The following is a 27,804-nucleotide window of genomic DNA, read 5'->3' on the forward strand; positions in this document are numbered from 1 at the left end:
AGTTCTGAGTGATGTTCTACTGATAAACAAAGGACTTCAGCAACAACAGATACAAAAGTAAAAACTATGGGAAAGAATGTTGGAACGACTTGTTGGAATGTTCTGGAGAACTGGAGAAACGAACATACACAAACTCGGATAAAGGCGAGGGAAAAAAGTGTTGACCCCTCCCCCCCCTACTAGGGTTTGACTACTTCCCCGTTGTTAAACAAGACACAGGTTTAGTGGGTGAAGAATTCTTTATTGAAAACTCCCTCTACAGCCATCCCCATGATTAATTTCAAATACGTTTATAACGTAGAAAATTGTACACATTAAAAAAACCAAACAAAAATAGAAGGCACAATAACAAATTTGCTTTTGCATGTAGCCTGAGTGTACATTGGTAGCACCAAATTTACATTCAAATGAAATTTTGATTCAAATAAAAACAAGGACATAAAGCATGGGAACGTAATAAATCGGGCTTCAGAAAGACGATCTGTTTCCGAGAAGACGAGCATGAAGGCGAGGATGACGGCGACGGTACGTGTTATCTCGATAAAGAACTTCTTTCTGTACTATAGACAAGTTGTTTCGCAAAAAAAAGTATCGTATACGAATGGTCGTAACCTTCTAGGAAATCTAACTGATACCTTTACTCTTTAAAAGGCGTATAAAATGACATACCTCTCATATATAACGCAGAGAATCCCTACATGATGTACGATGAAATATGGATCACAATCAAATGAAATGAAAAAAATGTAAAAAGTTACTTGTGCTCTATTGCCCCGTTCCATTACGTACTTGTTAGAGACCACCCCCCACCCCCTCCCGCTGCCCAAACATCTGCTTATTCAGGAGACACCGCATCCCTACTTCCTTCTCAATCCAGTGAAATCTTCCGGGACACAGTTTGGTAAAAGACTCCCCTAAGCAACGAGTGATAGTCAGGAGCCCTGATTAGATGGCGAGATGCGTAGATGTTGTCATCGGGCCGTCCGCGACTTGCCAAGACGTGCAGGTTGTATTGATTTAGCTGATTCTCGACAGCCAGGACGAAAACCTCAATGCCTTGTTTGTGAACTTCCCCTACCACCTCGACTAACTGCCCAGAGTTCATACCTTGCGAGCGGCCATCGGAAAACAAGAGCAGCTTCTTCTTTCTGGTCGGGCCTCCCCTGAACTGGTTAATGGCGAAACTGAGTGCCTCGGTCACCTGCGTTCCTGCGTTCTGGAACTTGGCTTCTGTGATCTTGGCGGCCACTACAGTGTAATTTTGATCTAAGGCAGCTTCGAGTTTGGCGCTTTCGCTGTACTGGCCGACGGCAACGCGGACCCGAGCGTTTCTCACTCTCTCGGCCGTCAGGAAGCGCTTCACCAGCTTTTTTGTGAAGTTTTGGGTCAGCTCGAAGTTTTTGGCGCCAACGCTAGCAGAGCTATCCATCATAACCAGGATGTCTGTGGGGTCCTTAAAGGAAACTGGAACACAGATTCGGTACGTGTTTTAAACAGAAAGCTCCTGTTGCTGGTTCCATAGCAAAAAGAACAGAGGCTTTGTAGCAGCTCTAAATGCGAATTATGAAATAATGCAAATGTACAGTGTGGGCAAAAGTCAGTGGACATCTGACTAATTACAAATGTTCAATTACTGATTAAAAAAATATATATATTATATTTCAGATTTAGTCCACCATTTCTTGTTAGAATAACCTCCATTCTTCTGGGAAGGCTTTCTGTTTGTTTTTGTTTACTGCGGATTTCTGCCAATTCAACATTGTGTGCTTTGTGATCAGTTTGGAGAAGAACTACATACAAATATGATGTCCTTATACTTTTAGCCTTACAGTGTATTGGTCTCAACATTATCTCAAACATAATACCTTTTTTTTTTTCAATTATAGGTTTTAGATTATAGAAATACTCACTTGGACACGTGTAACTCGGGCACTTCTTCTCTGAAAAACGAAAGAAAAAACGTTACTTTCGTGTCCCGCACAGATTCGTTTCTACCTCTAAAAGGAACGCGTTATAATGTACGTGTTTCGGAATTTCACCTTTACACATTTGTTCGGTCACGTTTTGGAGGAAAGTATCGTCCAGCAGCATGCCGAAGTTGTTCAGGACGAAGGAGGCGCCCGGTTTAGTTGGATCGCTTGAGCAGCTAACGTCTCCTACCTGATCGCTGTTGGGCTGTCTACCTGAATAGTCCAGAACACCTACTCCAACAACCTAAAAAAAAAAAAAAAAAAGGAAAAAGTTGTATCACTTAGAAAGTGTACACTGTAATTATTACAGCTGTTGAAAGTGTAGTGGCCTGCTGTTACCTGTAGACCTCTGCGACAAAGTGTGTCTAGCGGAACTTTATCTCGGGTAGTATCTGACCGGCCGTCAGTCAGGACCAGCACTACACTGTTCGAGTGGTCCGCGCCCAGCTGGTTAATCATGTTATTCCATGAATACTCGAGGGCCTCTCCGGTGTAAGTGGCTTCAGCCAACCAACGCAACTCTTTAATATGGCTGAGTTACGAAAGGGAACATATATAAGACATGGAAGGGCAGATCGGTCAATACATTCAAATGAAAGCTTTTTCCATGATGTGTTTAATCCACATACTGCTTAAGCGTTGTAATATTTGTGATGTGGGGGTCCAGAAGCTTCACAACCTCTTGAGCCTTTTCCCCACTGTATTGCACCACACCGACATGACTTTCCGCCAAGCTGAACTGCACACAACATGTTTCACAATGTTTCGCTACGAATGTTACACATAAAGCTTTCATTCTTTTTATTGCTGTTTAGGAGCCTTACTCGGACTTGCTGATCTCTAACCAGTCGGTCAATGACAGCAATGATGAAGTCCTTGGCAATGGCAAAGTTGCTAGCGCCGATACTCTCGGAGCTGTCCACGATAAAGGTAATGTTCAGGGGTCCACACTTGCACTCTGAACAAACACAAAGCATTCAGACGTCAATTTCAGCCACGGTTTCGCAAGTTCTGATACAAACCAAAAAGTGTTAGGGTCCATTCCTATTGCATATTTCAAAGCGAAAGAAGAAACATCTACTCACCACAACAAGCTGCAGGGGAACAAAAAAGAAAGAAAATAAACCCTTGAGAATTAGATTTTCCATTACACTGTGTGACAGGAAGTAGCAAAAAATAAAAATAAAATTGAGATTATAAATTAACTATGCACAGACAAATTGTATCTCCACCCCAACCCCCAAATAAATGAATAGTACATTATAATTAGAATTTACAAAAAAAATGGCTGTTCATATACTGCTAATGACTCAGAGACCTAGATAAACAGTTGACCATAGTCTGGTTTCCCAGGATGCCTTGTTGTCTTTTGTTACTTCAAGCTATCTAAGTCTGTCTAATGTTGACAGGGGTTTGCTCAGTTTGAATTTATAGGCTTTGGAAAAATCTTGTGGGTCAAAAGACATCCAAAAAAAAAAAAAAAAAAGTAAAAAAGCGTACTCACAGCACATCCTCATTATGACATCCAGGATCTCACAGTCCTGCAAAAGAAGGGAAAAAAGCTAATTATCTGCATAATAAATCTTGCTTTTAACTTCATCTGACCAGAAACTCTTTCATACAGCATCTGCATCTGCAAGAATTTGAAAAGCATGATTCTCATTAAAAGCATATTTTATGACTTGTATCTCTAGATGTACAGAGCGCTTATGTAACAAATGGTCTAAAATTATACTAAATTCATCGGTATGTGCTTTTTGAACATCGCATTCCACATTTGCTCCCCATTTCCTGTTATAATACCATCCTCTCTTGGGAAGATGTTCCACTAGATTTGGAGTGGTGCTTGTTGAGTATGTGGTCAAGGACGTTAGTAAACTCAGGTGCTGGTGTAAGGTGAGGTGAGGAGGTCAGGGATGCAGTCAGTGTTCCAATTTATCCAAATAAGGTTGAGGTCAGAGCTCAATAGCAGGCCACTCAAGATCTTCCAAACCATATCTTCATGGAACTGGCTTTGTGGACAAGGGATAGGTTTGGGTCTCCTAGTTCAAGTGAATGGAATATGTATCCATCCAAAGACATCCGATACAACTTTGTGGATTGGGAAAGAACTACATATGGAGGGAAAGACTCTATAGCAGGCCCTGGTGTTCCAATACTTTTGGAATGTAAGAAGTTGGTGTACACAAATTCGTTACCTGCTCTTCATTCATTTGAATCAAATTCTTCGTCTCTGTCGAATCGTTGAAACTGAATTATTATTTAAAACAGAGGTAGATTTCCAAAGAACTTAGCTAGAAGATTCCAACTAGCAAGCTAACTAATGACAACCAGATAACATTATCCATGGGAAACTATTCCAGCGTTCAAGCAGTTAAAAAAAAAAAAAAGAAATACTTTAGAGACAACTGGCTGAAACAGTCAAACAGTTCCATTTAATTTCCACCGCACCAAAACGTCCCTTCGAATGAGAGCTCCTGGCCTGGAAACATGGTTTGGAAAGAATACTCCAGGCTTTCTTTCAAAACACTTTGGACACTTGGTTCTGATTAATTCTTAAAGAGTAAATAATATTATCACAACTTATTCAATCCACATTACTTCATACTGAACTATACCACTGCTACTCGAAGAACTTAATAATATTAATATATAAATGTTTTTATTTTCAGAAATCAGGGAGAACTTACATCAACACCAGGAGGCCCAGGAGGTCCAGGAGGTCCCTGGTCATTAGAAAGAAAAGATTAAAAAACAATATATACTAATTACAATATGTATAAAGCACATATATATGTTTAAATGACCACCTAAGCAAATCCTAACATTATTTGCTCTTTCTATAACACTGGCCAGAAAGCCTTTCAGTGTTCTTACACAGCAGGATCTCTGCCAGGGATAAGCTGCTTCAAGAGACATCGAACTCCAAATAAGAGCATTTTTGAGGTAGAGGAGTCTCCTCCTTTGTGGACGTCGTCCAGAGCAAAGCATGGTGGAATTTGTGCCTGAGAGCAAGCAGGCTCTTCCTCCAGGCTTGTAACTCATAAGACAACATTCAAGACTGGTCCAGAATGTGTGTCCAATATATACCGTATATATATATATATATATATATATATATATATATATATATATATATATACCGTATATATATATATATATATATATATATATATATATATATATATATATATATATATATATATATATATATATATACAGTGAGGAAAAAAAGTATTTGAACACTCTGCTATTTTGCAAGTTCTCCCACTTAGAAATCATTGAGGGGTCTGAAATTGTCATCGTAGGTGCATGTCCACTGTGAGAGACATAATCTAAAAAAAAAAATTCAGAAATCACAATATATGATTTTGTAACTATTTATTTGTATGATACAGCTGCAAATAAGTATTTAAACACCTGTGAAAGTCAATGTTAATATTTGGTACAGGAGCCTTTGTTTGCAGTTACAGAGGTCAAACGTTGCCTGTAGTTTTTCACCTGGTTTGCACACACTGCAGGAGGGATTTTGGCCCACTCCTCCACACAGATCTTCTCTAGATCAGTCAGGTTTCTGGCCTGTCGCTGAGAAACACGGAGTTTGAGCTCCCTCCAAAGATTCTCTATTGGGTTTAGGTCTGGAGACTGGCTAGGCCACGCCAGAACCTTGATATGCTTCTTACAGAGCCACTCCTTGGTTATCCAGGCTGTGTGCTTCGGGTCATTGTCATGTTGGAAGATCCAGCCTCAACCCATCTTCAATGCTCTAACTGAGGGAAGGAGGTTGTTCCCCAAAATCTCACAATACATGGCCCCGGTCATCCTCTCCTTAATACAGTGCAGTCGCCCTGCCCCATGTGCAGAAAAACACCCCCAAAGCATGATGCTACCACCCCCATGCTTCACAGTAGGGATGGTGTTCTTGGGATGGTACTCATCATTCTTCTTCCTCCAAACACGTTTAGTGGAATTATGACCCAAAAGTTATATTTTGGTCTCAATTGACCACATGACTTTCTCCCATGACTCCTCTGGATCATCCAAATGGTCTTTGGCAAACTTAAGACGTGCCTGGACATGTGCTGGTTTAAGCAGGGGAACCTTCCGTGCCATGCATGATTTCAAACCATGACGTCTTAGTGTATTACCAACAGTAACCTTGGAAACGGTGGTCCCAGCTCTTTTCAGGTCATTGACCAGCTCCTCCCGTGTAGTTCTGGGCTGATTTCTCACCTTCCTTAGGATCATTGAGACCCCACGAGGTGAGATCTTGCATGGAGCCCCAGTCCGAGGGAGATTGACAGTCATGTTTAGCTTCTTCCATTTTCTAATGATTGCTCCAACAGTGGACCTTCTTTCACCAAGCTGCTTGGCAATTTCCCCGTAGCCCTTTCCATCCTTGTGGAGGTGTACAATTTTGTCTCTAGTGTCTTTGGACAGCTCTTTGGTCTTGGCCATGTTAGTAGTTGGATTCTTACTGTATGGGGTGGACAGGTGTCTTTATGCAGCTAACGACCTCAAACAGGTGCATCTAATTAAGGATAATAAATTTAGTGGAGGTGGACATTTTAAAGGCAGACTAACAGGTCTTTGAGGGTCAGAATTCTAGCTGATAGACAGGTGTTCAAATACTTATTTGCAGCTGTATCATACAAATAAATAGTTTTAAAATCATACATTGTGATTTCTGTATTTTTTTTTTTAGATTATGTCTCTCACAGTGGACATGCACCTACGATGACAATTTCAGACCACTCCATGATTTCTAAGTGGGAGAACTTGCAAAATAGCAGGGTGTTCAAATACTTATTTTCCTCACTGTATATATATATATATATATATAAATAAAATTCTACTGTATTAATACTGGACTGTACACACCTAAATTAAACATTAAACAATTCAGGTTTTTATTTTCACATGCAGAAATAATACTAGAAAGATTTAGGGACTGAACACTGTGTCCTCAAACTTCGTGTGGTTTGTAATCTGTCCGAAAGTCTCCCAAGTCGTGCAAAAAAATAGTCATCACTATCAGTTATTAAACCAGACGACATCCATGAGAGCGAAATCGGCTGTGGTGTCAGGGTGGAGGAATGGTGTAATTTCTCATCCCTGTCAAATGCAGAAACACCAGATAATCGTAGGTGTATTTAAACTGATGTATGTAGAACAGGGCAAAAAATTTCCTGCATCCATAAAGTAGTGCGTTACACTGCCCTTTGAATCAAAGTTGTCACATGACAGGATCAAACAATTATTATTATTATTATTATTTTTTTTTTTTACTCACAGGTGGTCCTTCAGGTCCTCTATGTCCTTTCGGTCCTTTCGGGCCTGGCTGTCCTGAACTAGTGTTCTGCAAAATATATAGGGAGACCCAAAGTCAGTGAATTGGCATAAACCCATGTAGAAATGCAGTAGAAATGTATTAATGTGTTGTATTTCTTCACTATACGTATTCATATAAAAGCAGCGGTACTTGCATTTGGAAAGATTACGTTCAGGATGGTCGGATAATCCCGACCAGCTGCGGTTCTTTTACAGCTGCCTTGCTGCTCATGCTAGTCCCGTTGCCCTCAAATTCCACACGAAAGCCGACAAGTCTCAGAGTCACCATGTGAAAGATTGTTTTGCGTTGCTGTGATTACTTCCACAGGCATCCAACAATGTGAAACCAATGGGTATGTAAGACGTTGGATGAAATCGAAGCCCCATTAAACATTTCGAATCGCACAAGAACAAATCCACAGTCCATTACAAAGCACTCTTCTTGAGAGCGTAAGTTCGAGCAGAGGAAGAAAAGGTTATGACCCATATGGTTGAAATTTGTAATATAGACTGACAGGACATCTCGAAGACCCCTTCAGCAGCCCGAGGACAAGAAAATGAAGCAAACTGTGTGAAGTATGTGCTTAGCACAGTGGCCTGAGAGTATTACAAACAATAGGTTCAAATATGACACATGAAATGGTTTGTCTCATGCAGGACACTCTTTGAACAGTCCAAAATATTTGAATGAAAGCATCAGCTAGCAAAAAAACTGACTGACTAGCAGACTTTGCTAAGTTCTTTAAGGTAATCAGCCTGCACAAGAAATGTTCCTTGCACTTTTATTGAAGGAAATTCGACATAGAAGCCCTGTGAAACATTTGCCTTTTTACAATAACATTTCCAAATAGTCCCCATGAGCAGAACAAGGTTAGCACCTTAAGAACATATGTTCAAGCAGAAGAAGACACAGGCGTGACCCATATGTTTGAAATTTGTAATGTAGCCTGACAGAGACACCATACAGGCCCTATAAACAGTGTTAACCTGCACACAACAAAAAGTTTGTGTCTAATAGTTCAACATATGCACTGACGGCAAGTGGTGATATGTGGTGGAAGGAATATAGTCTAAGATTTATCAAAAGCATGATCTTGCCAATGAAGCTATTATGAAATCCAGATAAACGTGACATTCAGTTCTGTCCCCTGTCCTTATGAGTCATTTGCATTTGGACGATCTGCACTTGGATTGAACGTCGTGCGCGATCTGTTTTTCTTCCAGATAAATTTCATGACAAAAAGGACAACAGAATAATTAACCCAACTGGTTCATTACACCCGCAACTGTATTTTACATTCTGGTAGATCAGCAGCATAGACTTTAAAAAAATATTATGTTTAAATGCATGTAAAATCGAGACCTTTATTTTGTGTAAACACAAGACATGACTGCCAGATCAGATGAATAAATCCACAGTCTGGGCTAAGAAGAAATCAGGCTGTTTAGCTTCTTCATACCATTCCATAACAGTACATTATTTTAACAATGGTGGTGCTCATTCCAAATAAACTGATCTAGATGCCAAAAATGGAACTGAATTTCCATCCTTAAAAGGCAATGGCTGCATTATTTGACTAGCCCATTTATACCAGAGAGCACCTGTGCAAAGTGAAGACAAATTTGGAGTAACACATTCTGTGGAAGCTCAAGCTTCATATCTGGATGAGCTCACAGATGTCCACGGTTGGCTAGAGCTGTTTTTTGTACAAGGGAATTTGCTTGTGACACTGAAGAAACAAACTTAGATTCATTTAATGATCTGTCACTCCATCGTCCTTAAGAAGGACATGAGTCAATGATGCTGCTTAGTCAACTCTCCACTATCACACATAGAACTCCCAGAACCCATGAAGACCCATGGATTTGTATTTCAGACATTTAAGACGTGGTATTCAGACTTTTTAGTTTTCAGTATTTCAGGGATTCAGACATGGTATTTCAGACAAGCACTTTTGTACGTCACTCTGGAAAAGGGCGTCTGCTAAATGTCGCAAATGTGAATGTGAATTTCAGACATACAGGAGACGCATTATCTGACCTCAAGACCTCCTTAAGGACGATGGAGTGACAGATCAATAAGTTTCTCAATTCAAGAAAGCGTGTCCATTTTGTGTTGTGCTAATGCGGTGGGTCGGATCCCTGAGGGTTCTCAACTACCGCATTTGTCAGTAGTGCTGCATAAAAATCTCCCTACATCATATCAGGTCTGATTCTTTCTGGAGATTCAACAAATCTAGCTCAAGGTCCTCGCATTAAACAACCTCATACACTCTCTATCAGCACTACACACCAAGAAGAACTTATTTATAATCAAGCCTACACAATGCCTCATTATTCCAGGACTTCTTTGGCATCATAAAATATAATTTACAGATTTCATGGGACCATTAAATATGGTTTCCTGGCCAGAGCCTTGGCTGCAGTCATATATATATATATATATATATATATATATATATATATATATATATATATATATATATATATATATATATATATTGCTAATTGCATTCATCTTTTTAAAAGCCGTTTGACTCCTCTAGAGACCTTCTAGAGAATTGCAGTTAGAAGATGGCCACTCTGCTTGTAGCCCTATGACTGCCCTATAGAACTCTATATCGAGTCGAGAAGCTTTTGTTGTCATTTCAACCATATATATATAGCTGACGCAGAACACAGTGAAATGAGACAACGTTCCTCCAGAAGCCTGGTGCTACATAAAACAACATAGAGCGACCTCACACAACAAAGAGGCACATCATAGAGCTACATACAGAACACAGAGCTATGGACTAAAGTAAGTTGTCCTCGCCACATGAAGTGCATCGTGTGCAATCAAGTGCAAACAGCGCAAACACAAGGCACAAGACAGTGTAGGACAGATACACAAAACACAAAACAGCGGCGCCAGTAAACCGACTGTATTATGTTTTATACAGTACAATGTGCAAAAAGAACTGTAAACAAGAGTTTACTTGTAAATATAAATACAAGATATAGTTATAATAAAATAATAAAATAAACTTATGTGTGTTGAGGAGCCTGATGGCTTGAGGGAAAAAACTGTCGTACAGTCTGGATGTGAGGGCACGAATGCTTCTGAACCTCTTTCCTGATGGTACAGGGGTGAAGAGTGCATGTGAGATGTGTGGGGGGTCAGCCACAATGCAATTGTGTCCTTATTGTCCAGGTGGGTGAGGGCAGGAACGGTTTGGATAATACGCAAACTGCATGGATTCCAGTGCGGGTGGTAGCTGGGTCTTGATGTGCCTCATGACGAGCCTCTCGCAAGCAGTTCATTACGATGGGTGTGAGTGCGATGGGACAATAGTCATTGGGGCATGAGACTGTAGACTTCTTCTGCATGGGGGGGGGGGGGGCGATGGTCGTTGTCTTGAGGCACGTAGGAACAACGGCGCTGCTCAGGGAGATGTTGAAGATGTCAGTGAAGACAACCGCTAGCCTCATTGGTGGCATGGGACAGTTTGGCCCTTGCTTTTCTTAAGGCCGTGTTGTCCCCCGTTTTGAAGGGGGAGTCTCTAGACTTTAGTAGTGCACACACCTTCGTGGTTATCCACAGCTTCTGTTTGGAGCGTGATCGGATGGCTATATTTCAGAGGTCTTTGCTTAAAGGTATATCAGGCTCTTAAAGCCTCCAGCTACTGCAGAACTCTTTCTCTGCTGTAGTGAGAGCCACTTAAGGTATACTGGTGTTTATAAAACTTGCACTCAAGGAAGGGTCACCACTTCAAAGAGGCTAATCACCCTGGTCATCTTATCTGCTGTGGGCCAAAAAAGCACAGAATGTCCCAAGCCATTTCCAAGAACTATTCTGACCTTATTCCAGTGTAAGCTGGTTTAATAAACTTTATTTGTCTCAAGTGATTTCTTACCTATGGACAGCCCTAACATGAATGAATGGTGGAAAAGGAATGGACAGTTTTGGGAAAAAGAATAACAGATGGTGAACATTGTACACCACAGAAATAACAATCAGATATTTGCCAAGAAGGGGACACTACTTGACAGTAATGGTCTTGTGTGGGACACAGTATGGTACTTGTATAATGCAACTTTTGTAGCACTACTAGATTGTACCCCTGCTTCATCCATAATCAGTTTGTAAGGAGGTTGATATAAAAGACCACTAAACAGTTGGGGTGGTACCTTGAAACCTGTTAGACTCATTCTAGTGGACAAATGCAATTCCTTGTTGACTGGTAATAAAACAAGCCTGAGGTAATGAGGGAGGTCAAGTACATTTTTGACTTAAATCTTTACCCTTCACATCCTAACAGACCTGCTCCTAGCCAGTGAGGTTGTACTTGAGGTCATACCCTATTCTGCTTCGTTGTGAATGAACCCCTAGACCTTTCAAATTCGCCAAAAACTTTCCTGGCTTACGTTGGTTTCGCTCATCAACGCCGGCATTTATTCACTCCAATCAGTCTATTTCTAGTCTTGGGCCTCATGTCTACAATTCTAAACCTCTGGTCTTAATCTCTGCTTTGTTTGTTCTGGTTTATTCTTCTGTTTTTGCCTTTTTGATTAGACACTCTCTAGCTATTATTCTAGGGTATTTTCGACCTGCCTGATCTTGTTTGAATAAACTTTGAATCAATTTGTTGACTTTAAACCTGACACTAAAGACACATATGAAGACATGTCCGTCTTCTTCTTCTTGAACCAATACAGAGTATGAGCAAAATACTATTGTTCATTAACATGAAACACTTGTATATATCGATTCATGAATTTCGATTTAAAAACACAGGTACTATACTGGATAATATGCCAAATCATTTGTGTTTACTTGAAATGTACTTAAAATGTTAACGCAAGATGTCTTTTATTGTCAGAAGAAAACACAAGAGCTTTATTGTGGGTTCTTTCTGCAGTTAACATTTTTACCAATTTATTTTCTATGACAAAAACAAAAAGGGGGTTTGACCAGACTTTTTGGACTTGCTTGTAAAACCACATTTAGAACCACAACAATTTTGCTAATCACTGAACGTTTTTTTATTGTCAGAATAATATAACTGTAGTCCAAACCATCTGCTGCTGCACATTCAGGCCAAAAACAAGGCCCTTAATCGAAACGCTTGTATATTGTATCACTCAGATTGGTCAGATTATTTCTGTTAAGATGGATATAATAATAGTTTTGAGTTAAGAATTAATGTTTTCCATTTTAACTCTTACATTTTTCGCAAACACAATGTTCAGCTTTTAAAAAGTCCCTCTGATATCATATGTTGTTACTAGGCTCTGTCCATTGCGGTGCAGAGGAAAGCACTGGGAGGTACAGATGTTAAGATAAGGAAGAATTTGAATGTGTATACGCAGCCTTTGATCGAGCTGAACAAACCACAATGCTTTCCTATTGCACTTTTTACATCCAGCTGTATTTTGAGATGCCGTGAGAACACAATTTCAAGCACTTTTCATTACGAAGATCAACAAATAATCAATCGGAACAAAGTGATCAAAACAAGATCTCGTTCCTGGAAGACAAACAAGTGTAATGGCTCATCAAAAGCTTACTGAATGTACTTGTCATTACTTGTCGATTCAATTAACCAGCTGTAAAGTCACCATATGGGCTCAATATGTGACGCAACCTTGCATGATTTTACATTGTAAGGCAGAGAACATTTGGCCCAAGTCCTAGTGCGAGTGCCAGTCAACACCCTCTATCATTATTACCATATCTGGCTTGGAGAACACAAACTTTATCAAGACACAAGGTTCGCCAATGCACACAAACTGGTATAGAAGCCAAATGCTTGATAATACATAGAAACAGTCTAGCACTTCTTTAGAAGCAGACTTCCAAAGCCCACATAACTCATGTACAACACGCATGACGCGCCTAGCTGAACTTTTCTCAGACATTTTTCATTAACAAACCCGGAGGGACTGTAGTGTTTATTCAATTGGACTAGATTTCCAACATCATGTAAACACAGAGGGACTGAAAAAATGTAATTTACTGCTGTTTAATCGAAGACTTACACATTTTGAAGTATAAACCACACTGTGATAAAGTAAACTAGAGTATATTCCAGCTTAACTGCTTAAATCCAGAAAGTCTTATATTGACATTTTCTTATGAATGAAGTCAAACACACCTTGCAACAATAGTCTTGGTTAGTTATAAATCTGACCTTTTTAGCATATAGGGTGTCAAAGTTCGCTTTCCTCATTGGACTATAATTTTTAGACAACTTTTTTCCACACTCACCCACCGATCTTCACCCTACTTGCATGTAATACACCACAAAACTCCAAGAGAAACTTGTGATATCCTGCCTGAATCGAATACAAACGAAATCGCAACGCCAGAATAATATTTTGGTAACATATTAAAGAAAAACACTAGTTCTCCAAATCTTGCAAAGGCTGAAGGGTTCAGATATGAAACATATGGGATTTAATACCAAGGGCAAGGAAGCTGAGGATTTTGGCATCCACAAAACGAATTCTTGGCTTAACCTTACCTGGATTTTCTGAAGAAACACATTATGCAGAATCTACGTTTTCTGCAAATAACCCAATGGCAGTTCATTCAACATTTAAGCATTCGGCTTGTTGTCTAGTTTTTTAGCGCAGCAGACGTTTACGTTTATATTTATCCTCGAAACCTTTCCCACACCACCAAACACTCTCCTTTTAGAGAGTTTTTTCGAATGAAACAAATGCCTTATCTGACGAAGGTTTCCCGCCGCATCGTGTTTTCTTGTGTCCGAAAAAGATACACACAGCTGCCTATACTAGAATCGGGCGCCAACAACCACACTATCATCAAAGAGGAAAACTGCGCAGGTCTCAGAAAAACCATTTGATATCGCAGGGAAGGGAAGGAAGTGAAAGACAGACAGCAGGCGTTGGTGGAAGAAGGTATTTGCAATTCGGTTTTCTGGTGAGAAAACAGCAATTGTACTAGTTACCACTACACTAGTTTGAGTCTTCAAAGGTACTCACGTCAGTTCCAGGATCACCAGGTTCTCCGTCATCGCCTTTAGGCCCTGGAGTTCCTTTGCTTCCCTGAAAAGGATGAGAGAATGAATGAAGCAATGAGCTTTAGAGTCTACAGAAACTTTTTCATGTATAATCTCATCATGTATGTTCTTTTGATCACTACAAGAAAGGTTTTTTTCCCTACCAGGTAATCTACCTCATGAATATTTAAATGCTCTCCCCATTGTGCAATAAAATGAATGATATATGCAATACCAATTTTTTATTTATTTATTTATTTATTTATTTATTTATTTATTTATTTATTCATATGCGCAATAATACCTTTTATTAATTTATTTCGATTTTTTTAAAAATACCTTTTTTTATTTTAAAAAAAAAATACTAATTAAAATTTTTTTATTTTATTTATCTTTTATAAAAAATTGTAACAAAAAAAAGCAGCTTTTTTTTTACTGAAATTTTTTTTTTTTTTTTTTTTTTTTTTTTTACAAATTCAATTTAAATGAAGTGCAAACATACTTTGCAATAACGCTCTTCCTAAATCTGATTATAAACTAAGCACAAAATAGTGACTGCTTGATACTTACAGGCTCTCCAGGATCTCCCCTAGGACCATGATAACCCTATAACACGCAACAACAACAACAAAAAAACAACAACGTTACATCAACCTCTCATAAAACATTTTTAAAAAACATTTTTATGACAGTAATCATTATACCTGGAAACCATGGCAACCCTCCGTTCCGTTTCCTGCTGATCCATCTGATCCCTACGGATTTCAAAAACTCAGTTTGTAGTTTGTTTGTCAAAATCTGCATCTTTTGTTAATTTTCATGCAAAAATAACGCACCCTCTCTCCCATAAGGCCTCTGTCTCCCGGCGCGCCCTTTATTCCTCTGGGTCCTTTGGGACCCTGAAAAAAATGAGAAAGGATAAACATTTTTTGTTATCAGTACGCAATACAGCATAAATCGCCATGTTTTAACTCTATTTTAGATCTCTTACCTCTTGTCCTGGGGTGCCCTCATCACCACGGTAACCGGGAGGCCCTGACTTTCCTGTCTCACCCTAAAATTTGATGAGAAATGGACAAAATTGAAAATAACTTCATATATTATGATTTTTCAATCAATCAATCAATAGAAATACCCCATTATACAAGCTGCATAAGCATAAATCTTGAAATATTCAAACATTTCTAGATGTAATCAGACGCTTTACTCTGCACTTGAAAATATGATGATGTGAAAATATGTTCCTATACCAAAACCCACTCCAGGATCATTCTTGTTTAAAAACCTTCAGCAGGTTCTCAACAGTCGTTCTCAACAAAACGTGTCTAACCCATGGAGAAAGGTCATGTGAGAAGCGTCCTTTTGGAACATTCTCTACTTTTAGAATCCTTCCAGAGACATTTGGGAGCTTCCCTAATCAAAGTGTTTTTTTCCCATTTGCTGTTTGATCACCAATTGCTCATGAATATTAAATTAAAAAATGCTATGAGCCACTGGGTTCTTTGGAAACTTGCAAAACATAAAAATTCCCTTTTCTACAAATTCCCTTCCAAAATGGTCATAAAGGCAGTTGAGTGCTACTTTAAAATTAAGTCGAATATGCTACATTTAACTCAAATAGACCTTAATCATACTGGTGAAACGTTTTAAGGACAATCAATTGGAAATTGGGTGCATCTAAGCTCAATTTCAAGTGTAGTAGCAAAAGATCTCAGTAAAACGATTATATTAAGTGTTAAAATAGTTCCAGAGACTGGGCAGGTAAAGCACCTTATGAAGATTGTGGACCTTTAAAGAAGTAGATGGTAACCCCGCATACATCCCGAACCATCTAAAGACGTACCAGCCCCATTTGGATCCCACTTTATGTGGAGTTTGAGCTTTGGACCCCTTTCAGTGTTTAAAGGCTCTGGCATGGAGAAGCTGGTGTTGGATCTGTGATGATCTCAAATCTTGAGCTATTTTATGAGTTGCTCAGTAGCTCCTGGTTCCACAACGTCAACTAACTGTATAAGACTGTAGAAAGGACGGTACTCACACACTCCAGTGCTCATGTTAGTTCTCACTCTCCAGTGTTCTGTAGTGTTTAAAGACTATAATCACACTCTTGATGTCACCCAAATGAGGATGAGGTTCCCCTTTTGAGTCTGGTTCCTCGGAAGGTTTCTTCCTCATAACATCTAAGGGAGTTTTTTCTTGTCACAGTCGCCATGGCTGCTCATCAGGGTAAACACACATCGCTCACCTTAACTGTTAAAATTCTGTAAAGCTGCTTTGAGACGATGTCTGTTGTGAAATAAACTTGACTTGATAACATTTTGATCAGAAGTCCAACATCTTATCTTTTTCCTCTATACTACTATATTTTGGCAGTTCAGCCATTTTACTTTAATTTTTAAGACCCTTTATGTTGGTCAAAAAAAAACACATTGTCACAATTAACTGTCTCCAATTCAATAGAAATTCAATGGTATTCCAATAAATGTTGTATATGTAATATTAGCCTGGTATAATATCATTGTAATACAATTTAATGGACTTTTCATGCCTAAACTCTCTGCGATGATCACATCTCCGGAAAGGAAGTTAAATAGCAAGTACAGGCTAAAGAGGTCGAGAATTATAAGTGTCATTGGTTGAAGTTATTGAAAAGCTACAGCATGGTTCAATAATGCAAAGTTTTTCAAAACCATATTACAATAAATCCTGTCATTTTAGACTTCAACATTTGACCTCATTGATACTATATGGATAAATGCTTTGGGACACCTGACTTTTATATCCATCTATGTTTTTTCTCCAAATTGTTACCAAAAAGCTAGAAGCAAACAAAAAAAGGCTTTTTCTACTGTAGATTGTATTACTTTCCTTTAATAAAATATTGCGTAATGAAATCGGTTCATTCTTTTTGAAAAACAATGTAGTTTAACGAGGTTAAAACCTGGAACAATTTTTCTTCTAGATTTTGACCTAATTTAGCATGAAATTCTGATTAGCATTGCTAAATCACGGTGACACTGCACGGCAGCTGGCCTCTGTGCGTGAAAAAGTCAATTTTAAACGGTCGAAAATGGTCAAAACTTGGAAACGGCAACTTGAGTAAACGCAGCCTCGGAGCGTAATCTAAAATATTTCTTATTAACTTTGGGAGACAAAAGCAGCAGAAATGATTTGCTAATCTGATAAACACGTATCTAAAGGCTAAACATGTCTTAGGTTTGGATCGCGTTACTGTGTGCATCTGGGAAGCAGCCAGGCTCAGGAAATTATAAATCTTCCTAAATTTACAATTTGATATTTGTTTTTACAAATATTCCCTCGTACATATCTTCTTATCATCTAAATCAGTTGAAATGGACTCTTCCTTTGCTCTCTGGTGTGCAACATCCAACATCTGCGACGTTAGACAAAGGGGGGGGGGGGGGGGGGTGGCTCACGAAATGCCTGAGCTCTGAGATCAGCTCCTTGCTTTTCAGCCCTCTTCGAAGATTAGAAGACTCACAAATCATATGGTCAAGTCTTTGCATATTCCATGTTTTTAATCATTCAACAGTTTTTCATTGCAGCGAAGAGAAAAATATAGTAAAGCTGTCTGTGATTTTGACTTTAGGGCCACTGGATCTATGTAGAAAATTACATATTGTTGACTAGTAATGAACAGAAGAGGCTTCAGGTTTGATTAATTAAAGTGTACATGACTTGGTCACTTACTGGGTCACCACTTAGTCCAGCTGATCCCTCACGGCCAGGCTCGCCCCGAGGACCTGGTTCACCCTGTGAAGGTCGAAAACACACTTTTATCTAATGATCAGTCATTACACACCTGAACTGGTTGGAACAGAATGACCACTTAAAACTCTGGTATATCGATGTATCTCATTCTAAATGCCTAAATCTTTTTACATGAGCAAATAGGTGCATAATGAGCATGAACCAATGAAGAACCTGAAGAAGGTTGCAATGGAAGAGAATAAACTTCCTTTTATATTTCATGTCTTTTTTCTTTTTTTTTTAACCATTTCCTCCATAATTTCCTTCCACAGATCCAAAGATTCAGTGTTTTTCACATGCATTATCAAACACTCAAGATGCCAAGATACTGAGACATTACTGTTAAAAAAAAAAAAAAAGACCTGCCTGGATGGAAATGAAGAACCTGAACGATCAGCACTATATATATATATATATCCTAAAGATGCTAACTTTATGCTAACATCGTACGTTATTAAACGTCAGATAAGGCATGGGTGCTGATTAAGAGGAGCAGAACAACTTACAGCCAGTCCTCTTTGTCCTCTGTTCCCACGGGAACCTTGTTCGCCTTTCTCCCCTGGCGTACCCTAAAAAAAGAATTCAAAAAGCAATACCGTTTACACAGAACGAGTCTGCGCCACCGAACCCTGCTGAAAACGCGGGTGGGCGAAGTAACCAATGAAAAATTCTTGTAAATATTACTCTATCGCCTTTCGGGCCATCCGGTCCTTGTGGTCCCTAAAAGAAAGAGGAAACATAATCACTGTTAGTTATTATTGGCCAAAAATATATCGAGCGTCCGCCTACACAAACATACAAATGTAACACCAGAGACACACATGAGCAGTCATCAGTGTAGCCAAGACTTTACAGACAATTAGTACATTTTTTGAGGGTAAATCAGGTCAATTTGCATGTGCAAGCAGACAATGATGTAGATGTATATATAAAAATAACAGCAGAAGAAACCAATACACGTACATCATCTCCTCTTTCTCCTTTATCCCCGTCAGATCCTCTTGGTCCTCTGTCACCCTGCGGAATAAAAATGCATATAACTGAATCATTCTTTAAAAAGTATGTGGCTCTCATAGATTCTATACACTATAACGCCAGCTTGGTAACGCTGCCTATCCAGTTGAGGATTGAAGGCCTTGCTCAAGAACCCAGAAGTTTGACATCTTAACCAATGGCCTACTATTAACTTAATATTTTACAAAGTACTATAAGTAAAAGCAAAGATTGTAAGTGATGTACCTTAGGTCCATTGGGTCCATAGTTCCCAGGTCTCCCTGCTCCACCATCAAGTCCAGGTTCTCCCTAACAGGAAGTCACATTCGGTTTAAACAAAAGCCCAATTCTCAAGAACAGACTCATTATTTCTATTGTTCTTATATCTATCAATTAAAACAATTCAAATGCATTTGCATTTTTATTCCCTTACTTTTGCACCTTTAACCCCATAAGGACCAGGGTCTCCTTTTGGTCCTGGTTCTCCTTGAGTACCCTTTAAAACAGAAAGAGAAAGGAATGTCACGTAGAATGTTTTAGAACTATAAGTTTCTGTCACCAAGTGGCGACCCAAAACATCACACACGGTCACGTTTGTCTATAATCGAACTCATTAAAGAATGTAAATAAAGTCTAAACAGTCTAGTGCATGATCTCAGAGAGTGGCCAGGATGTCAGGTCTGGTAAATGTTTGGCTCTCGGAGAGGCAAACATCCTCAGTCCTGCGCTCCAGATGCAAGCTGAGCATAAACAGCTGTTCAATCCATAGATCCTGACTGACAAATAAAAATGCAGGCCTTTGGTTTGAAGGGGGCGGGACCTCCGGAGATTAATCCAATCGGCTAAGGATAAGAAAAAAACGCTGCCTCTCGACCAGCTGAACTGCAGAGACTCTAGCTACATGTTATTCGGCAGCAGGTGTTGGACGTAGGAAAGAAAAGTCCTGAAATACACTTACTCATATTAAATATTTGTCTGATTTCCATGGCAACACTGCAAGAGTATACATTAGCATTATAAGGGATCCTTGACTTTTTTGTGCCCTGATGAAGTCATACTACAGAGCAGAACCTATGTATTAAACACACACACACACACACACACGCACACACACGCACACACACGCACACACACACACACTTCAAAATCCCATAAAGGCATTTTAGACTTACATCCGGCCCAGGTGACCCTTTGCAACCTCGTAGGCCGTCAAACCCTGGTTCGCCCTGTAAGACGAAACAAACACAGTCCAGTATAAATATTGAGCCTGATACAGAGAGTACAATATGGAGGAAATGTGTAGATAGGGTCTTCCTACAGCATGAGTACTGAAAGAAAAAAAGGTATCTGAAGCAGCTCCTGATATAATGTATTAGAGGATATGACCGGTTTTAAAAAATTTTCTTATTTAAATGTTAATTATTTCGATATTTTTGTTGAGTTGATATAATAGTTGTAGGGTCACAACTTTATGACAAGCCGTGTACATGTGTACAATGTTGGAAAATAATTTCACTGCTGTAATGTACATGGGACACCGATACACGTATGCGTACTTTCACTTCATTGCAAATGAAACAATTATGTTTAAAAAACGTTAAAAACAATTTTTTTATACTAATTATTTCGAACAATTTTTTATATTTCAGTTTCTTGCCATCCCACTTTGTAAATTTGGGTTATTCGGTTGTGTGGGACACTTGAACACCCCAGAAATTAAATTATGGCTTCACATTGAGAAGTTCATATCGATCACTAAGAGCTTTTAAATAGCAACAACAAGAGAGTGACAGGAACATTCCCACACATCCCACACATTCTTACAATGTTATCTCATGCACAAAAAAAAAAAAAAAAGTCCAGACACGCCCCATCCGGCCACGCCCCACCCAATTCAACCCCACCCATTTTAACCACACCCAATTTAACCACACCCAATTTAACCCCACCCTGCCAGACCAGTTTTAGTAACTACACTTTGTGTGATAATTTTTATTATTATTTTTTTTTTATTTCATTATTGATTCAAAAAAGAACAAAGGTGTCGTTTTGGTTTTTCATTGATGAAGCAGAAAAATGACAAAAGCACAATACACAGGACAAAAACTTTCAATTCGGTTATCGTTATCCATCGTACTATTTAACATTTTGAAGCTCCGTTTAGCTCTAAAAGTAAAAAACAAAAAATAGAAAAAAAAAAAAATTTACAGCGAATGCTCTGGTTTGGATATTTGATGGTTATTTATATTTTATATATATAAATGTTATATAAATATATATGTATTAATATTAGTAAATTTGTATTCTATTTTCCCACATTTGTTTTTCTCCCCTTCTCTTTTAGTCTTGTTTTCCATTTTAACAACCATTTCAATTTGTTCCAGCTGCGGAACAAAAACAGCACACATCTGTCCTGCTGCATCTGTCCCTTTTAAGTGCGTAGATGAAACGTTAACAGTAACGAAGTTCATTCAAAATATAAAAGATTAAAAAAATTATAATAATTGCACCGTTCGTGTTGAAATAACACATCGATTTCCATAACAGTCAGCAGTGCCAACGCTGTTATAATAGTAATAGTAATAATATAAAACCCTCAACCTGCAGCATGTGCAGATCTTCACTATATGGACAAAAGTCATTTGTTTTAACACGTCCCATTCCACATTAGTCCCAAGTTGCTGTCATAAAAACCTCCAATCTTGTGGAAAGACGTTTGTGGTCATTCAGCCACAATGGCGTTAGTCAGGTACTGATGCTGGAACTGGTGTTGAGGGAAGAGAGGAGGCCTGGGGTTGAGGTCAAAACTCTATAGCAGGCCACTCGAGATCCTGCACTCCAACCCAAATAATATACCATATCTTCATGATGTTGGCTTTGTACACAGATTTGGGTCTCCTGATTCTCCTGAAATGTAATGCTAGCGCATCCGAAGACGTCCTATACAATTGTGGGGTAACAGATTGGAAAAAGAATTCCATATGGTTTCCCAATCAGGTGTCAGGTGTCCCCAATACTTTTGTCCATATAATGTAGCTCTTAGATACAGGGCAGAAGATATTACAGAAACGCACAAACGCACACTAGACAAAAAACAAACCTACCTTTCGCCCATCGATTCCGTCTCTTCCGACCTGTCCTTTCTCACCCTGCAAGGAGAAATGACCAACATTACACAAGAACTTGAGCAAAAGAATTGAATTCGTGCCCTAATTAGGAACTGTCGCCTCACCTTGAAGCCTTTGTTACCTCTTTCTCCCTGCATGAGAAAAGACAATTTGAATATCGTGGAAGAAAAATCTCAAATCGTATCAACCAAATCGGGTCCACCAGAATTTCAACTATAGTCTCACCTTGTGTCCTCTTTCTCCTTGGTCTCCCTAAAATCAACAACAACAACAAAAAGCAAATATATCAGAGAACAATTCCCAAAGGTCAAAAAGAAGAACGTTTTTTTTTTTTTTTTTGGAGAATAAGTAGAAATCCGAACCTTCATTCCTTGGTAACCGACTGGACCAGGATCACCTAGCTTTCCCTAATAAAAGAGTTAAAAAAATAATAAAATGTTACCAGAACAGGTTTGCGATAAGATCATTATTTTTATGATCGGTCACCCAGGGGTTAGCGAGCAACTCGGAAACCATGCCATCTTAACATATTGATGGCAAATCGGTCACATTTATAGAATCAGTGTACTCAGTTTGGTGCTCAAAAAAATGTCCGTATTTACAGCATTGTGATGATGCGATGTTTAATCCCTAGATTTTTGTAGGCTTACCCAGGATTATGGTCTGCTGTGTATTTATCATTGCTTTATACTATAAATTCTGCGGCGTCTACCCAGTTATAAACCATGGCCTTAAGGTAATGGAACTGCTGGCTTAGGAAACGTATGCTGTTTAATGGGAAACCTGGTGCTGTTCCAGGACAGCGTGGGGTGAAAGACTGCGATGTGTGAATCTGTACGATGCAAAAGCTGTTACACTAAAACAGCTGGAGATGCCGCAAGACGTCAGGCGTACTTAGGGAATTCGAGGGAATCCTGCCTCGGAAGGCCGGATGTAAGTGGAAAAACTGCTAAAAATATGACCTACTCCATGACTAGGAAGAAGAACACCTTGGGAGCACAATTCCTACCTGGGAATGTGTGAATATTCGAACCTGTTCTGTGATAGAGATAGTGATATGATGTATAACTGGCGAATTACCGGTAGCCCAGCTTCTCCTTTTTCTCCTGGAAGGCCTTGTCTACCAGGCTCACCCTGTCAAAGACATAACAGGAAAATTAGTGATGCTGAAAATCCAAAATGCGAAAGGAGAAAGAAAAAACAAACACGATACGCTACTACTTACATTGTACCCTGGGGGGCCAACAGGGCCAGGATCACCACTGAGTGCCTGTTAAAAAGAATACATCATATAAAACCATTATTATAATAATATAATACCAGTAAAAACCAGTGCAGCAGTCTGTGGGAATGATGAGGTCATCAGTAAATACTCACAATGCAGTCAAAGGAGCAACACTGCAAAAGAAAAGGAAATTTCACGCTATTAGTATTTTGTTGAAAACGCACACAGACGATAGACGGATGTATGTGAAGATTTGTAAACAAAGTAGGTTTTAGAAACGTAACGTACCGCATCCTTCGTTTCGTTGTTCTGAGGATTTGTTTAGAGAAGAGAAACAAAGTGAACGTTAGCGGAAACAAAACGTAAATAGACTGTTCTATTCGATTCTAAATAAAAGAAATGACATTTGAATTAAAATGAAATTATTTAGTTAATGAAAACGTAATTCCAATTCGAATAATTTTACGGCTCAACTTAAAATTTCTTCGAAGGCAGACTCACGATTATTCCGATGATACTGCGGATCGTGGGCATCTGTGGGGAACTGGTGGCGTCTACGGCGGTGAAGTTCTGCCGGTACATGGAGTCCGTGGCAATGGCAGCCAATCTGGATTCCTAAGAAGCATTTAAAGGTGAAAAGAAAACTTAATACCATGAATCGTCATTAGAATCAATCTCTATTTAGTGGTTAATATACAGATATAAAACATTGGCCATCTCATATCTAGACTGCTTAAAATATAAAGTTCACATTCATGGCATTTGGTATCTTACAAATATCTCAATTACACAAGTTGAAGGTTAAGAGCCCTGCTCAAGGGCCCAGCATGGTGCACCTTGGAGGCGCTGGGATTTGACCTCATAACCATCTGCCCAAAAGTACAAAATCATAGCTACCACTATGCAATAATCATGACGGGCTCAGAGACTGTTACTGTACCTCCTGGCCAGGGGAGATGGCTACGGAAAACACTTTGATGCCATGATGCCTGGCTTCGTTCGCCGCCTCTTGAATCCCTCCGCAGGGTTCTTTATAACCGCTGACGGGGTGACCGTCCGTCACAACCACCATGTACTTATTCTCATTATAGTACGAGCCACTGGAAACAGAGAGCAGGGTACGATGTTATGAAACTGTACACAAACACTACATCCATTTCTAAACTACAACTCAACAAACACTCAAATAGGGTTTAGGAAAAAAGCAACAACACGTACAAAAGTCAAGAATACAATACTAATGTTAATAAGTTTAGTAGAATCTAATTGCAAATTTAGTTCCCGTTTGCTCTTATAATAACCTTCATTCTTCAGGGAAGATGTTCCTTGTGGAGCGCTTATTTACACATAAGGGTGATAGTAAAGCCAGGAACTGATAAAGGAGGAAGGAGGCCTGAGGTGCACTCAGTGTTCCAGTTCATCCCAAAGATTTGAGGTCAGGGCTCTATAGCAGGCCACTCAAGATCTTCCACATCTTCCAACCCATGTGTTCATGAAGCTGTGTTTGTGCACAGCAGCATTGTCATGCTGGAACATGTTTAGGTCTTCTATATGTGTATATATACACATTATATGGACAAAAGTATTGGGACACCTGACTTTTCCAGCCATATGTGCTTCTTCCCCAAAACTGTATCCTATAGAACTATTGGGACACCAGACTTTTCCAGCCATATGTAGTGTACACAATTGTAGTGAATGTCTATGGATGTGGTAGCATGAAATTCTCCCTTTGCTTAAACTAAGAGACCCAAACCTGTTCCAGCTGGATAATAAAGATATGCTTTGCGTGGGTGGGAAAAAGTGAAAGAGTTCACGACTGGGATCAATTGTAACGCTGACCTCCTCCTCCATCAGTTCCTGTCCTTAGTAACACCCTTTAGCTGATCAAATCTTGACATGCACACTATCTAGTGGAAATCTAGGGGAACATCTTCCCAGAAAAGAGGAAGGTTACAGTATATTGACCTCAAATGAGGACTAATTGTGGAATGGGAGGCTCGAAAAAGCCACATATCAACCTTATAGTCTGGTGTGCACAAACCCCATATGTATGCTTTTGTAATAAAATGCACAGTGAAGCACGGTGGTGGTGGCAGGATTACGCTTTACAGCGTAGCCACAATTTGGGATTTTATCAAGATTGAAGGAATCATGAAGAGGTACAAACACCAGTCAATTTAGTAGGTGTATGCTAGTAAGATGAAAATGAAAGAAAAAAAAAAAAACGGTCCCAGGGGAGAACCATATACAGTTAGAAATCTCCAGTTTGTCCTTATTGTATATTTTGTCATTTTGCATTGAGAGTTCTGACATGACTGAATTTGGTTTTTATTTGTTCGACATCACAAATGCCTGCTTCTCCATTGTTGTGCTAAAAGCCATTTGTCCATTATAGAGCATTTAATATTTATGATGAATCTCCATTATAACTGAGTATTGAGTATTTTCCCGCATCGAATAAAACCATTGTTCTTGCACGCGAAACGTCCGCAGGCCTTTACATACCCTATCAGCAGCTCTGCAACCCCCTGCTTCATGGCACAGTCGGTGTATGTTCCCTTGCCGATGTATTTGATGGCTTCGATGGCGTCTTTCAGGTTGCTGCGACCCACCGTGTTCATCTCGGCCAATCCTCTCACCAGAACGACCTCATCACTGTAGTGCAGAGCTCCGGAGTTCCACGTTATGAGGCGGTCACATGGCTGGCGACTGGGGCAAAATACAGGGCACTTGTTAGTATAATAAAGTTGTTCAAAATAATATGTGAAGGATTTATTATGGTCTGATCAACTGCATGATTATTTAAGCTGCAACTCAGAGTTACTGAAGGTATTTCGCTGTAGTAAAAGCACTGAATGAACATGTCATGAGTGCCATATACATCAATAAATACATACACATCCTTTAATTCGTCGATAAAGCGTTGGGCGAAGGCTTTGATCTTGTTGATGTAGTAGTGTGCCACATCTCTGAGGGCCACGCTCTCTGACGTGTCCAGCACAAAGAACAAGTCCACAGGGCATTCTGTAATGAAAGGAATGATGCGTTTGACCAGTGCACACTTCAAAATCCAACAGGTGAACCAGTCGTCTGAAAATATTACACTATGTATGTTTCGACATATTCATTGGTGATTGTTATAATGCTGCTATGATGCGGATTGTGAATGATCTTTACACAACCCCAATCCAAAATCAAGGCTCAAAGCCACCATCTTGCCCAGCTAGTGATGGGTTGTGCATCACATGATCTGCTCACATGACTCCTAAGTGGTAGTGCAAATAAAAGAAAATCACTTGCAGCACATTTTGTCCTGATTCGAATGGGATTGTTTTGACATTTTGGTGTTGGTCAAGTGCAACAATTCAAACTAAAGCATTCATAACTTAAAGCACAAATCATCACCAGGTTATTCTAAGGTGCTGCGTTCTTCATAGGATGTACATAAGATCTGGCGTCTCATCCATCTTTTACGCAGCATCACTCCAATCCCTGTCTTCACCACTACGCTGCGCTTCTAAACCCCCCAACCATCACCTATCATTCTTAATTACTTCTTACACAGAAAACAGTAAGATCTATTTAATATTATAGCGATCAAACCCTGGAATCAATGCAGGTAAACGAAGCTTTGCGCACAAAAACGTCTCCAAACCCCCGTTAAATGCAATACACATTTCTCAACTGTTTAAACAGTAAAGCAAAAAACAAAAAAAAGAACAAAAAATATATATTTCTTATGCTAAAATAGAAAAGAACAGAGAATTACCTCGGAATTTTATTTTTTCCTCAGCCAACAGTCCTGCACACGCCGAGCAGAGGAGAAGAGCCGCTAGGAGAACCCGATTTTGCGCCATGGCTCGTTGTGTCTTTGCACGGTGGTGGTGGTGACCGTGCAAAGCGGTGAAAAGGGAAGACCAGTGAAAGCTCGTGATGTCGATAAGGATTATAATTATTATTGTTTTTATTTTTCAATTAATTTTTTGTTGGGTTTTAAGGGCTGGAGTAGTGGATAAGGACGGCGGGATGGCGCGTCCGCTCAGTACGCAGGTCCACAGGAGCGACTTAAAGCCCAGCCCCAAGATTTTAGGAGGAGGAGTTCACCATCAACCTCCCTCCATTCTCCACTACAGTGGTCTTCATTCCCTTTTCACTAGACTTTTTTCAAAGAAGGATAATGGGGGAACAATTTTGTGAAGCCATATTGTGTAAAAAAAAAAAAAAGAAAAAAAGAAAAGAAATGGTGTTTTGGTTGGTATGGGGCATTTGTTTAGTGTATAGTTGGGAACCTCAGGAAGATCAGAAGGTTTCTGTGGTCACTAATGAAACTGCATTTCCTCCTATCCATCTCCACACTTTTCTTAAGTCCTGTCTAA

General features: G+C 39.4%; 1 protein-coding gene across 1 annotated transcript; it reads right to left on the minus strand.

The window, feature by feature from the left end:
* Positions 1 to 220: 220 nt before the first annotated feature.
* col6a1 (collagen, type VI, alpha 1) lies at positions 221 to 27,526 on the minus strand. The gene is made up of 35 exons (XM_083557809.1): positions 27,198 to 27,526; positions 26,326 to 26,452; positions 25,934 to 26,137; positions 24,366 to 24,525; positions 23,927 to 24,040; positions 23,714 to 23,734; positions 23,578 to 23,598; positions 23,426 to 23,470; positions 23,281 to 23,334; positions 22,563 to 22,607; positions 22,426 to 22,452; positions 22,305 to 22,331; positions 22,177 to 22,221; positions 20,245 to 20,298; positions 19,506 to 19,568; positions 19,319 to 19,381; positions 19,043 to 19,096; positions 18,764 to 18,799; positions 18,586 to 18,648; positions 18,020 to 18,082; positions 15,300 to 15,362; positions 15,145 to 15,207; positions 15,013 to 15,063; positions 14,879 to 14,914; positions 14,292 to 14,354; positions 7,264 to 7,329; positions 4,661 to 4,696; positions 3,475 to 3,511; positions 3,056 to 3,064; positions 2,795 to 2,928; positions 2,600 to 2,709; positions 2,310 to 2,502; positions 2,040 to 2,214; positions 1,911 to 1,940; positions 221 to 1,464 (listed from the first exon to the last, which is right to left on the minus strand). Exons 1-35 carry the CDS (start codon positions 27,283 to 27,285, stop codon positions 869 to 871), a joined length of 3,036 nt encoding a protein of 1,011 aa, XP_083413935.1. The 5' UTR covers positions 27,286 to 27,526; the 3' UTR covers positions 221 to 868.
* Between the last annotated feature and the right edge of the window lie 278 nt (positions 27,527 to 27,804).

Source organism: Silurus aristotelis, assembly GCF_946808225.1.
Source record: "Silurus aristotelis genome assembly, chromosome: 13".
NCBI lineage: Eukaryota > Metazoa > Chordata > Actinopteri > Siluriformes > Siluridae > Silurus > Silurus aristotelis.

What these genes read in the sequence shown, in the direction of transcription:
- col6a1 (XM_083557809.1), bottom strand. Translation starts at nt 27,285, where the DNA reads ATGGCGCAAAATCGGGTTCTCCTAGCGGCTCTTCTCCTCTGCTCGGCG. An exon ending in AAGGAGAAGCTGGGCTACCG is followed by an intron (nt 22,608 to 23,280) that starts GTAATTCGCCAG and finishes CTCTTTTATTAG; the next exon opens with GGAAAGCTAGGTGATCCTGG. An exon ending in AATATTACAACGCTTAAGCA is followed by an intron (nt 2,503 to 2,599) that starts GTATGTGGATTA and finishes TTCGTAACTCAG; the next exon opens with CCATATTAAAGAGTTGCGTT.